Raw genomic sequence first — 14597 nt, 5'->3', positions numbered from 1 at the left:
CATACTGACTTTGGACTTGCCCTTTTTTTTTTTACCACCGCTAAATTGTACTTTATAGTCAAAGCTATGGTTTTCCCAGTAGAACTGTATGGCTGTGAAGATTGGACCATAAGGAAGGCTGAGCACCAAAGAATTGATGCTTCTGATTTGTGGTTCTAGAGAAGACTTTGGAGAGCTGCTTGGACTATCAGGAGATCAAACCTGTCAATCCTAAAGGAAATCAACCCTGACTGTCCTTTGGAAGGACAAAGACTAAAGCTGAAGCTCAAATACTTTGGCCACCAAATGAGAAGAGACCCTGATGTTGGGAAAAATAGAAGGCAGGCGAAGGCGATGCCAGAGGATGAGATGGTTAGATAGTGTCATTGATGCAATGAACATGAATTTTGGCCAACTCTCTAGAAGACGATGGAGGACAGGTGGACTTGGTGTGCTGTGGTCCATGGAGTCGCTAAGAGTTGGACATGACTTAGCAACTAAACAACATCAACAAGCTGCCCTTCCTGATGCAAAGGTGGATTAGTTTTTATTTGTACAACATTTTGCCTAACATCAGTAGTCCTTTATTCATAGAAATTACTGGCTCCCCTACCAGCACACACCTGGTAAAGGTAAAGATAAAGGTTCCCCTCGCACATATGTGCTACTCATTCCCGACTCTAGGGGGCATTGCTCATCTCCATTTCAAAGCCGAAGAGCCAGCGCTGTCTGAAGACATCTCCGTGGTCATGTGGCCAGTATGACTAAACACCAAAGGCGCACAGAACGCTGTTACCTTTCCACCAAAGGTGGTCCCTATTTTTCTACTTGCATTTTTTACGTGCTTTCAAACTGCTAGGTTGGCAGAAGCTGGGACAAGTCATGGGAGCTTACCCCGTTACGCGGCACTAGGGATTCAAACCGCTGAAATGCTGACCTTTCGATTGACAAGCTCAGCGTCTTAGCCACTAAGCCACCCTGTCCCTATATACACTTGGAAGTCTTACTAATTTCAGTTCAAAATTTTAGAGCAGTGGTGTCCAACTTTGTCAATAAGTTTATAGTTCGGTCTTTATCTTTTAATGAGATGCTTGTTATTTTTGCATTATTGATGGATTGATTTAGTAGAAAGGCTGTCATCTTGTGTTAAATTTTTGCATATTCCGATCCCTCTAAAACAGGAGTGTTCAGCAACTTTTGGCAACTTTAAGACCTGTGGACTTCCAAGTTCCAGAACTGTGGCTGGCTGGGGGATTCTGGGAGTTGAAGTCCACAGGTCTTAAAGTTGCTAAAGTCGTTGGACACTCCTGTTTTAGAGAGATTGCAATCTGCAATAATTTAATGTGGGATGACAGCCTTTCTACTATATCGATCAATAAATAATGCAAAAACAACAAGCATCTCATTAAAAGATAAAGACCGAACTTTAAAATTATTGACATGTTTACTCATATTTCTCAAGATCTGAGTGAATTATCACATTCCACTGGGTTATAATAAATGGAGTTTGGGCAGAATCTTTAATTATACTTAACTCCTTAATCTCTCTATCAGAGGTTGAAAGAGATTGATTCTTTCTTTTTTTTGGGGGGTGGTGGGGATTTGTGACTGATCAATAACCACAATAAAACAGGCCGCCTTCCTATGCAGCTTTATTTTTCTGATTTATGGGCAAATAATCTTGAGACTCCACAGTGCTCAGCTATGAAATGGGGCATTATGGTTAAGAGTGCTTGGTATCACATCAAGTTTCTTTATTGTGCATTTTTATTTTTCAGGAATATGTACATTGTGCCAGTTTAGGAAGGAAAAAACTTATTTCAATACATGCCGATTTATTTTTTAAATAAATAAAGCATGAACATTGAAAAGACTTACAACTTTTCTTTCCTTTTTCCCTTTTCTACCCCTTTTCTTTTCCCTCCCCTATTTTTCCTATTATTTGCTTTTGTATTTTTTGTATTTTGTATTATAAATTTAAAAAAATACTTATTAGCTATATAAAAAGATTTATACCCTAGTTCTCAACCAACCACATGCCTCTCTTGAATTGCTGTGAGATGTTTGGTTGGACAAGAATCAGGGGGGAAAGGTCTCACCAGCATTAACAGAAGCCAATTTTTCAAACCCTGGAAGTTTTAGAATGTAATAAATGGAATATAAAAGAGTGTTTTGCATTAAAAAAAAAGTTTTAGAGTATTAATTCACTCCATCTGTCAAAGATCGTAGTCTGAAATCCGTACCCATCACTTTTCTTTAAAAGGTATCCTTTCTTTTCACTGCCATATTCTTTATTTCCCTGAAGTTGATGCATGCTATATCCTCCTTGCCGGCTCTGTGAATCCTAGACAAAAAGAAAGGGACAAATATATTGATATTTTCCTTCCTCTTGATTAGCTCTTTGGCTTCTTTGTTTCACATTAATTCCTTTATTTATAGAGCTACAGCACAAAGAATGATTTCGTTTACAGAAGACTTGAGACACAGAATGTTTATTTATTTTTTGGCTTAGCAGATAAAGGATTATTGCATACTTCCACAGTGCTGAAAAGCTCTGAATGAAAAATCTTAGCACATTTAGTTAAAAAACAAAATCATAATGTCCGATGTAAGAAATGTAGAAAGAGTTGGCAGCCAGCAAGCTATATACACACACACGTAAACCACATGTATGTTGATTGTTCAATGGTATTTCCAATGTCTCGGTTTTTTGTTCTTAGTTTGAAATTAGAATGAAATTCAAAGTACCGTATTTTTTGGAGTATAAGACGCACATTTCCCCCCCAAAAGAGGGTGAAAATTTGGGTGTGTCTTATATACCAAACGTAGCCCCGCCCACCCTCCTTCCCCCAGAAAATGGGGCACGAAGAGGCAGCAATAAACTATGGCAATCTCTGCAGCCTGAAACAGCTGACCTTCGGGAGGCCGATCTAACCGACAATCAGCTGCTTATGCTAATCAGGATGTGCTGAAGCTGAAACAGGGTGTTTGCTGCAAGGAGACAAATTGCTGGGAGGAAGAGGCAGATTTCTTTTTCTTGTTTTCCTCCCCAAAAAAGGTAGGTGTATCTTATAGTCCGAAAAATACGGTATACATGTGCGGGATGCCTGTATATACCTATGGCAAACATACACAAATACACAAGCCTGATGGAAATGTGGCGACAGTGAAGACAAGATCTGCAAATTTACTGTGAATATAAATAGCCATTAAAGCATTGACTTACTCTCCTAGACTTCGATCAGAGAAGGCAAATGAAACAAAGAGAAAGAGAAAAGTAAGACAATTTATTTTTTCTAAAAGAACAATACCGAACACTTTGCAGCCTATTTCAATACACAATTAGTAAGGGCAGTAATAAAAACAGTCACAAAGGGGCACAGATTGTCTTTCATAATAAAATAATGCTGATGGAAAGATGTTACACAAATCTCCAGGGAAATTGTGTACACAGGTAGTCCTTGATTTACGACTGGCCACTTAGCAACCATTCAAAGTTACAATGGACCTCCCCAGGATACTTACAACCCTATTCCAAAATTCTGATGGCTGCCCCCCCCACCCCCGATGGTCATGTGATTACATTTTGGGCGCTTAGCAATTGGCCTGCCTTTACGGCCATTTGCAACATCCTGTGGTCATGTGGCCACAATTTACAATGTGTTTTGTTGTAAACTGACATTTACGTCCCGTTTCCAGCAAAAAAAAAAAAAAAAACACCACTTGCAAACAATGGATTCGCTTAACGATCATTGCAAAAAAAAAAAAGTCATAAAATTGGATGCAATCACACGATGAGCTGCTTAACAACTGACAAAACTTATGACTGTAATTCCAGGCTCAATTGTGATCATAAGTCAAGGATCACCTGTATGTGTCAATGCTTTTTTAAAGATAGAATGGAACAGCAATACGTAGAACTTAATTACAGTCATCCTATAGCATATGTTCTGATAAATGGCCACCGATTCTGAATTTGATATTAGCATCACTAAAATTTATTTTATTTATTTATTTATTTATTTATTGAATTTCTATACCGCCCTTCTCCCGAAGGACTCAGGGCGGTGAACAGATTAAGATTTCATATATATTTTATAAACAGTAAATAATAAATTGAGTCAACTTGGTGTTATCTGCTAAGACCTTGGCATAGAATTTAGATGTTTATGCTAGCCCTGCTTGTTGAAACAGAAAGGTCTTCAGGGCATGTCGGAAAGTGCGAAGATCTGGGATTATTCGTATTCCAGGGGGTATTTAACCAAAATTTGTTCGTCTTCATTAAGATTTGTTGAATATGAAGCAAGGGCACTTGCTTTCCCACAAGATTGGAGTCCTTTTTTTGTATCATGTCTACTAACTCAATGAACACAATACCAGTTTTGGCAGGGCGCGTAAATTTGGGAAATACAGAAAATTCCCTTTAAATTAAGGGGGATTTTTTTCCCTACCCCCAAATGTAATGAGAGAACACCCCTTCATCCTTCTACATACATGCTTCTGTTTCCCCAAATTGTTTGTCTCCTCCAAACTTCCTGACCTAAATCCAGAATGGCAAAGATGTTTTTTGCAATTTTTACAGGGAACAAAGCACCAAAGGAGATGATCCAGTTAGCAGGGAAGAATTTTAAAACTAAGCATTTTCTCTACCTTCTTCTACTTTTAACAGCAGCCTCGAGAAAATTATCTGTTTTTATTAAGGGGGAACTAATTAGAAACTCATGGTAAATAAGCCTATTTTCCTAGAAACATTTTTCACGGAGCCACTGCAGAAAACACTACACGAAATGCCAGCGTTCATGTTGCTTTCTTCAACATGCAAAAACTGCAAACAGGTTTCCGAGATTATTTAACACAAAAGCTCTGCACTAAACAGTTGTTTGAAGGGCAGGCACGTGTCCATGTGTTAGAGCAACAAATCTAACTTTTTAATCCCATCCTACATGCCCAGGGAGCAAAATGACCTTTGGAGTGTGTTGGTGTTTCATTTGCAAAAATTGGGCAGGGCTAGCGTTGAACAATAGGACTGGGAGAAAAATAAATATTGGACGTTATGAAATATATTACTCATATTTCTACAGTCATTCTTTCCTATAAATGGTTTTCCCAGAAATAATGTACGACTGTGAGAGTTGGGCCACCGGGAAGGCTGAGCGCCAAAGAATTGATGCTTTCGAACTGTGGTTTTGGAGAAGATCCTTCAATGTCCCTTGGACTGCAAGGAAGGAGATCAAATCAACTCAATCTTAAAGGAAAACAATCTTGACTGACAGATGCTGAAGCTCAAATGCTTTGGCCACCAAATGAGAAGGGAGGACTCCTCGGAAAAGATCCTGATGTTGGGAAAGAAGGAAGGCCAAAGGAGAAGGGGAAGGCAGAGGATGACATGGTTAGATAGTGTCACTGATGCAATGAACATGATTTTTGGCAAACTCTAGAAGACAGTGGAGGACAGAGGGGGCTGGTATGCTATTGTCTATGGCAGGTGTCAAACTCAATTTCATTGAGGGCCACATCAGGTTTGCATTTGACCTCGGGGGGCTGGGGTGGGTGTGGCCAGCTTGACGTCACTTGTGTCGAGGGCGCCAGTGGGCGCCCAAGTGCTTTGCCAGCGAAAACAGGGTCCCGAGCTCCGTTTTCAGCTGCAACAGCCTCCTGCAGCCCTCTACCAGTGAAAACGGAGTTCGTGAGGGCCGCCCATGGCCCTCCTGAGCTCTGTTTTTGCTGGCAGGGGCACCGCAGGCCGAATCCGGACCACGGGCCTTGAGTTTGACACCCCTGGTCTATGGGATTGCCAAGAGTTGGGTAGTATCTTGAAGAACAACAACCTGTGCGATGATATGTAGGAATGAGTTGGAAGACAGGAGGAAGACTTGCAGCCTGGACAAGGTTTTTAAGGCAGGGATCTCCAAGCTTGACAACTTTATGACTGGTGGACTTCAGCTCCCAGAAATCCTCAGCCAGCATGCACTGACTGAGGACCTCTAGGAGTTGAAGTCCACAAGTCATAAAGTTGCCAAGGTTGGAAACCCCTGCTTTAAGAGGCAGCTCAGTTCACGGTATCAGTCTTGCAAGGTAGTCCAGACAAAAACCCCAAGCAGATAAACTGGCCGTACTGCACTGTGGAGCTACTTTAACAGAATCTTACAAGGTTGATACTTTTCCTTGCCTCTTCTGTTTTTAGTCTCCAGAAAAGAGACTTCCTGAAATGTTCCCCAGGCTTTTTCCACCACTTGTGGACTGAGCCCCTTCTTATCAGGCTGTGGGGCTTCCTCCTGTCTCCCAAGGTCATTCTCACATACCATCACGTAGAGGTTCCAGAATGTTGTGTTGATTGTAGGGTCTTTGGAAGAAGACAAAGTAACCACAATAGTTTCTGAAACGAAGAGCCTTCCCCAGAGATCGTTGCTGAGAGAAACATCTGGGTCAAGGCTACTTGCAAAGGTCTGGCAGTGTTCACAGCCTGGCGTTTCCCAAGGGAACCAAAGCAAAGCTTGCATCCATCCATCCAAGGAAGGAAGCTTGCTGTTGCAACAATGCCATTCGTGGGATGGACCTTTCAAGGCCATATGGCTAAGACCAGGAGACAAGGGAGTGGAAGTAATCATCTACCTCCTTAAACCCTCCATGTGTAAAATGAAGAGTAAATTAAGTTTAAAGAGCTAGGCCAGGGATGTCCAATCTGGTGGACTTCAACTCCCAGGATTCCCCAGTCAGCCATGCTGGCTAGAGAATTCTGGGATTTGAAGTCCACAAGTCTTAAAGTTGCCAGGATTGAACACCCCTGAGCTAAGCTATTTAAAGTTGAATCAAAGAGAACAAACTAAAACAAAAACAATATTCTAGGAAAAGGAGAAAAAAAACAAAACAAACAGGAAGCTCCAGAAATGAAAGAGTTATCATTATGGTAATCACCATAATGAAAGGATTCCAGGAGAGATACATTTAGCCAGGGTTGTGGAGCATCGGATAAATAAAACATGCTAATGACTGAATTAAACTAGTACCAATAAAATGCTAAGCATCCTGTAACTGGGTGTTTTAAAGTACTTCTTTCAACTATTTAAGCGTAACTGGCCTTTGAGATTGGCCACAAAAATATGGGTCACCGTGCTACTTGCAGGCCATTAAATTGGCAGGCATGAAAGGCACAATCTCCTCCGTGGAGTTTTGTGGCTACATAATTCTCTTTCAAAGATATAATTTCTACTTCCTCCGCAGACTGTTTTCAACTGGAATCTTAAAAAACTGCTTTTGCATCTGTTTTGCAAAATCTGGCCTTAAAAGTAGAATGTAAAAGTTGCGGTTGTTTTATTGCGGGATTCTGGAATGCATTTTGTTTCTGTGTGATTTTAAAGCGTACATTTTGCATTCTTTTAATCACTCATTTTAAATTATGTCTCCTTTTGAGAAAGACGCTTCAGCTCTGAAATGTAGCAGAAAAGTTGTTAAAATAAATAGGGTATTGTTTCTTAGCTTTTCACTGAAAAATATTTTAATGATTCATTTAGCAATCCGCTTCAGTCACAGTTAGAATTGTTCACCAAAGAAATATAATAGGTTTTGAATAGTTTTAAAGGCGAGTCTACAAAAACTTTTTGTGAAGGATGGATTTCGTTACTCCTTTGCCATAAAGTCTTAAATGAATATGAATCTATTTTAAATTTTGTATTTATATGTTTTATTCTATGACTGTTCACCGCCCTGAGTCCTTCGGGAGTAGGGCGGTATACAAAGTCAATAAAATTAATTAATTAATTAAGTAATTAATTAATTAATTTGCCCTAAGAAATAAATATTTCTTCAAAATGAGGTTTGATACACTAGTGCAGAATCCACTAGAGGAATAAAGTGACTTTTATTTTTTAAAAAATGTGGAAGGGCAAAGCAGAAACTAATAAACATATAAAAAGTATACTCATTTTAATGATATCTAGGCTAAATAAACTATGACTATGGTTAATTTTGCCCATTGCGAATGCATGGAGAAAGCCAGTATTAAACAGTTTTACATGCAACAATTAAGACATTCTTTTGAGCATCTCTGGGTTTGGCAAAATAAGAATCAGTAAGCATTGCCACCTGATCCTCGGATTGAGAAGATGATGGCTATTATTTTCTTAGAACACTTTTAAACGACTTCGCAACTACCAACAAATTCCACTTTTTAACTCAGTGGGCTATAGAATATTAATTTAAAGGTGAACCCTGCAGTAACACTAGGCGCAATTCATTGGTTGTCAACTATAAAGCCCTTTAAGACTTAGGATCTAGTTACTTATAGGACCATCTTCATCCTCTTTCTGACTGACCTATCGTATCTGAAAGGCTTTCTGCAGTCCAAGTCCCCTCTGTAAACACTGTCATCTTGAAGAAGAAGAGAATGGATGGAAGTGGAAGTGGAAGTGGAAGTGGAAGTGGAAGTGGAAGTAGAAGTAGAAGTAGAAGTAGACGTAGACGTAGACGTAGAAGTAGAAGTAGGACTAGACTAGACTAGATTAGATTAGTTGGAAGGGACCTTGGAGATCTTCTACTCCATCCCCCTGTTGAAACAGGAGACCCTATACCATTTCAGACAAGTGGTTGTCCAATCCCTTCTTAAAACCTCCAGTGCTGAAGCATTACACCTTCTGAAGGTAAGCCATTCCACTGATTGATTGTCTGTGGGATCAGCCTTGGGAAGAGAAAGAGCAACCAACAGAACAATGGTCAGGTAAGAATGGAAAGCATCTCAGAAGGGAGTTCCATGGAAAGTGAAGGCAAAGAAGCAGCTATGTGTTTTGAGACTTGCAAGATTGATGTCAGTCCTTCAAGGCAGTCCAGACAAGAAACCAACATCGTAAGAAATGGCATACTTTTATTATGAGGTTATAACAACATAATCTGTTGATTTCCACACCCCTATTTCTTCTGTGGCCTTAGAAGACAGGCCTTCTCTTAAGATGTGTGTACCCTATAAAACTCCTGGCAAATAGATGGGGAAGAAACGGAGGTAGTGACAGATTTTATTTTCCTGGGCTCCAAGATCACCACAGATGGGGACTGCAGCCAAGACATTAAAAGACTCTTGCTCCTAGGGAGGAAAGCTATGGCAAATCTAGACAGCATTCTAAAAAGCAGAGACATCACCCTGCCAACAAAAGTGTGTATAGTCAAGGCTGTGGTTTTCCCAGTTGCAATGGATGGCTGTGAAAGTTGGACCATAAGGAAGGCTAAGTGCCAAAGAATTGAGGCCTTTGGTGCTGGAGAGTCCCTTGGACTGCAAGGCGATCCAACTGGTCAGTCCTAGAGGAGATCAACCCTGACTGCTCTTTAGAAGGCCAGATCCTGAAGATGAAACTCAAATACTTTGGGCACCTAATGAGAAGGAAGGACTCACTGGAGAAGAGCCTAATGCTGGGAACGATTGAGGGCAAAAGAAGAAGTAGACGACAGAGAACGAGGTGGCTGGATGGAGTCACTGAAGCAGTGGCCGTGAGCTTGAACGTACTCCAGAGGATGGCAGAGGACAGGAAGGCCTGGAGGAACATTGTCCATGGGGTTGCGATGGGTCAGACACAACTTCGCAACTAACAACAACAACCCTATAAAACAATAGCCTCCAAAGTGATAGAAATGGTATGTGTGAATGACCTTGGGACACAGGGGGAGGAGCCACAGTTAGGGGAATGGTTGGATAAGATAAGAGGTAGCTTAGCCCACAGAAGGAATGTGGGTGTGCAAACGGCTCAGATGGGGCCCTTCCCAGTTTCTTGGGCTGTAAAGGTGACAAGGAAGAAAGGTGCCTTCAGACTTGCAAGATTCTGTTTACAATAAAGTGCATTTAGTTCATCAGGGTGTGCTTCCTATCTGGATTACATCGCAAGGTATGAATGACCCATACTCTGTTGGTTCTTTCATAAAGTTATAAAAACACGGTTCTCAAGTAGGATGATCTGCTCCCTGATAGTTTATCCCGATTGGTACGAATAGGTGTGAGTTGATTGTCCTTCTCTGGTGCATGATAGGCATTTTTGTCTTTTGTTGTTTCTATTATTTGTTTTCTGAGGTTATTTATTTATTTTATTATTTTATTTTATTTTATTTTATTTTATTTTATTTTATTTTATTTTATTTTATTTTATTATTTTATTTTATTTTATTTTATTTTATTTTATTTTATTATTTTATTTTATTTTATTTTATTTTATTATTTTATTTTATTTTATTATTTTTTTATTTTATTTTATTTTATTTCTATACCACCCTTCTCTCGAAGGACTCAGGGCGGTGTACAGCCTGATTAAAAGCACAAGACAAACAGAATTTAAAATAAATTAAAATTATTAAATGATAGGCTCAATTTAAAACCCCAAATTTAAAATCCCATTTTTAAAAGTTAATCGTAATCGTAATATGTAAGGTGCATAGAGTTAACACCCCTAATGGGTGGAAGGAGCTGGTTGGCTGGCAGGCTAACTGAGAGATGGAAGGATAGATCTGTAGAAAATAGCTGGATAAGCAAATGATTATCAAATACTCAGAAAGAACTCCATGCTGAGCGAGAGAAAGCTAACCACTTTACAAACATATAAAACATATTAGCAGAATACCTGAGTACTTAATGGGGAAAATGGAATGGATGGTTTTTAAAAGGGCACAGATTGACCTAATGTTTTGCTGTATTTTTCATTTATCTGAGCTGATCTAGGAATATACCCAATTTCAACCAAATCTAGTAAAACTGTCATAGATACCAGCAAGTAAAAGAAATGGTAGCATTGATTTGTGTACCTATTTTGTGTTGGATGTTTTACTTCCATGGATACAGTTTGCGACATTAAATACTTCATTCAGACTTATCATGGTAGACAGCCCTCGACTATGATGATTTTTCTGCATCCCACGGATAGGGACTTAACTTGCTTGCACGGACCAGTTTTTGGCATGCTGCGGCCTGGTGCCAGTCCACAGAACGGGGGTTGGGGACCCCTTCTTTATGGAACACATATATACACTTACACTGAAGTGTTAAGAATGAAGGTATTGTGGCCTGTCGGTCACTGGCCTCTCCAGCAGCTGAATCAGAGGAGGAGGAGGCATGGGAGTCAGGATCAGCATCAAGGCAACCTGAGAGCTCCGAGGGGGAAGAGGGAATGGAGCTGGAAGAGAGAGAGAGAGAGACAGAGGGGGAGCCTGGGCCATTTGTCAGCCCTCAGATAGAGAGTCAACAGCCCCCAGATCTGGAAGTGGCTGATGAGGAAGAGGAGGAACAGCTGGGTCCAGTGCCTGACGCACGGATGGGCAGAAGGCAGAGGAGAGGAGAGCAGTGGAAATCTATGGGCTGATCCTTGGGAAGGAAGAGTCACCGCTACTAGCAAAGCCCCACCCTAGCTCTGGGGATAAAAGGCAGGGGCAGAAATGAATAGGTATGGCAGACAACTATTCATCTCCCTTCTGGGCAGACTCGTTAGCCTGAGGTAAAAGAGAAACTTTTTTTGCGATGGCTGCTGGTGCTCCTAATAAAGGAATCATTGAGTTAAATACAGAGGGTTTGTTGTGTTTGGGGAGCTGGGTCAGAACAGAAGGTTTTTTAAAGTCACCTTTATGGAGTATGAAAGTACTGAGAGAGAGAAAAAAATATATGGGAGAAAAAAGTGTGACCGTCTCCTTGTGTTCTGCAGGCCTGAGATGGACACTTTGTCCACACGTAACTTGCAATTCAAAGGAAACGGACAGAACACACAATATATTCCATATGTACTTTTGACCTCAAGGAGCTGGGAAGAATGGAATCCACAGATGGGAAAAGAGGAAAGACCAGCATTTTCTATTTCCTTCCAGAAAACAGAATGGTGGGAAGAAAAAGAATGCTATATGGTAAGAAAACAATGTGCATAAATCAGAGGCACAGAGGCAGAAACAAGAGAACAGATAAATGAGGGACTCTTTCAACTTCTCTTCCTAGGCAGAAGTCCCTCAAGCGTAACCTGTGAAGTCCATCACTTGAAACAACCGAGAAGGGGGCACTCCTGACTGAGCATTAAAGAAGTCAACAGAAAAATCCTCAGAAAATTAAGGGATTCCCGTGACCGTCCCAGCTGGCTTCCAACAAGCAAGTCAACGGGGAAAGCCAGATTTGCACAATAGCACTTAAGACTTTTATACCGCATTACATTGCTTTTACAGCCCTCTCTAAGCGGTTTACAGAGTCAGCCTATGGCCCCAACAATTTGGGTCCTCATTTTACCACCTCAGAAGGACGGACGGCTGAGTCAACCTTGAGCCTGGTGAGATTTGAACTGCCAAATTGCAGGCAGCCGGCAGGCAGCAGAAGTAACCTGCAGTACTGCACTCTAACCACTGCATAATTATGGCTCTTAATGTGATTCACTTAACAATGGTGGTCATCCACTTAACAACCATGGCAAAAAAAGTCATAAAATTGAACCTAACTCCCTTTACAACTTCCTTATTAAGTGAAATTCTGATCCAAACTGTGGTCGTTAAGTATAAGAAACGGGAACAGGTTCAGAAAATGGCAACAAGGATGATGAGGGAATTCACTAGTATGAAAAGATGAAGGAAATGGATATAGGTACACTTAGTCTTAACAGAAGACGATTGAAGAAGATACGATAATTGTCTGCAGAAATGGTGCCGCGCAAAGGAAGTGGAAACCGCTCTACTTATAGAGGATTGGACAGGAACCAATGGATTTAAATAATTAAAGAAATATAATCCACTGGAGTAGTGGGGTAAAACGTCATAACCATACAGCAACCAATTCCTCAGAAAGCAAGTTGTTTTCTGTCATGGAGAAAAGGCAGCTGATGTTAAGAATGGTTTCAAGCAATGACAAGAAAGTTGAACTTGAAGATCTAAATGGCTACCAACAATTCTCCGGTATTTTCCACCACAAGAATTATACTAAACATGTCTTAGGGCAATGACTGCACGGAAATGTCGCGTGCGTGATCGCACTCCGGAAAAGCCAAACTTCCAGGTTATAGCGTGCATGCGCACCCAATGATCAGCTGGCCGCCGCGCATGCACAGTCTGGTTTTCAGCACTGTTGCACATGTGAAGGGATTGTGCTCTGGAAAAGCCGAACTTCCAGGTTCTGGCACGCATGCACGCACGACAATCAGCTGGCTGGCGTGCATGCGCACACCAGTTTTCAGCACTGCCGCGCATGCAAAGGACAGCTGATCATGGCATGCGCATGCGCACCAGAAAGCCGGATGACGAACAGGCATGGCTGCGCGTGCTGGGTGACGTGGCTTTGTGTGCCACTTTGGCCACGCATGCCATAGGTTTGCCATCACAGTCTTAGGGAATGGCCTTAAAGGACAAGAAGAAGAGACATCCCTTCACCAAGGCAATGAACAGACAAGTATAGCTTGCGCTCCTTCCAAGAAATTAATTTGACAAAATGCCTCAGAGAGATCCTTCCCTAACTCTCAGGAAGTGAGGGAGGGAAAGGAGCACGATGGCTCAAGTGGTTGGGAGGAAGCAGGAGGTTAGCAAGCCCGTGTTCGAGACCCGAGAGCTGCTGCGAAGCAGGGTTGAGCTCTCATCCTTCACTCCAGCTCCTGCCGGGGACGTGAAAGGAGCCCCCCCAACTGGGTGTCCCTAGGGCAATGGTGATGTCACCAGCTAATCCTTGCAACCCGGAAGCGCCTTGGTGCTTCTGACACAAATGCAAAAAAAGTGAGGGAGAAGAAAAGCACATTCAGGCCTTCAAAACTGTATCACTACAGCTGTTCCAATAAAAGTAGTAGTTCTAGACTTACATGGCATTGGTTTATTTATTCATTAAATTTATATGCTGTCCATCTCACTGCTAGTTTAGATTTGCAAAACAATAAAAAGTTTGCAGAATAACAGAAAGTTCAAAAGATAATTCAAAAGACTTACAATTAGAAGGATTAAATAGTTGGCTTCTTTGTCTGGTTTATTTTACAGGGCTGACATACACCATAAGCTAGAAGCACTGTGGTGTTTGTGTGATGGGCAGCATGATTGAGTCATACTTGTGATATCCCTGAAGAATGGCAGATAGTAACTTGCAGTAAATTGGGAAACCTTATATTATTACAAATCTTTCCCAGGGTCTACTCAGGTATCTTATTTTTTCTTTTATTTTCCATACTCTCTGGCCATGACCTACTAATTATAAATTACATAGTCTAGAACAGCATGTAAATAATAAAATATAAATAGTATAAATGACATAGTCTATAATAGAATGTAAATAATAAATATAACGCAAACATCGCAATTAGAGTGTCTTTTTATGTCACTTTAAATGCTGACTTTACTAAGTGTAAAATGGAGTCAATGGCGTTCAACCCATTGTTGATAGCAATAGCAACAGCACTTAAGACATATACTGCTTCGCAGTGTTTTACAGGCCTAGCTCTAAGCAGTTCACAGAGTCAGCATATTACTCCCAACAATCTGGGTCCTCATTTTACCGACCTCGGAAGGCTGGAAAGCTGAGTCAACCTTGAGCCAGTGAGAATCGAACTGCCGAACTGCAGGCAGCCAGCAGTCAGCAGAAGAAGTCTGCAATATTGCATTCTAACCACTACGCCACCACGGCTCTTAGTATATAAGTAACTCAGACTGACACT

General features: G+C 41.0%; 1 protein-coding gene across 3 annotated transcripts in view; it reads right to left on the bottom strand.

Annotated features, from left to right (window-relative positions):
- ASAP1 (ArfGAP with SH3 domain, ankyrin repeat and PH domain 1) overlaps nucleotides 1-14597 on the bottom strand; it is a 150853-nt gene that overhangs the window by 59621 nt on the left and 76635 nt on the right. For all 3 annotated transcript variants that reach the window (XM_070940329.1, XM_070940330.1, XM_070940328.1), the window contains one exon: nucleotides 2223-2323. In XM_070940329.1, the coding sequence (XP_070796430.1) occupies nucleotides 2223-2323 (101 nt within the window). The remainder of the gene's footprint in view (nucleotides 1-2222; nucleotides 2324-14597) is intronic.

This window comes from Pituophis catenifer, unplaced genomic scaffold (assembly GCF_029215685.1).
Source record: "Pituophis catenifer annectens isolate HBS135680 unplaced genomic scaffold, rPitCat1.0.hap2 SCAF_3, whole genome shotgun sequence".
Taxonomy (NCBI): domain Eukaryota; kingdom Metazoa; phylum Chordata; class Lepidosauria; order Squamata; family Colubridae; genus Pituophis; species Pituophis catenifer.
This window is presented reverse-complemented; position numbering and strand designations above follow the sequence as displayed.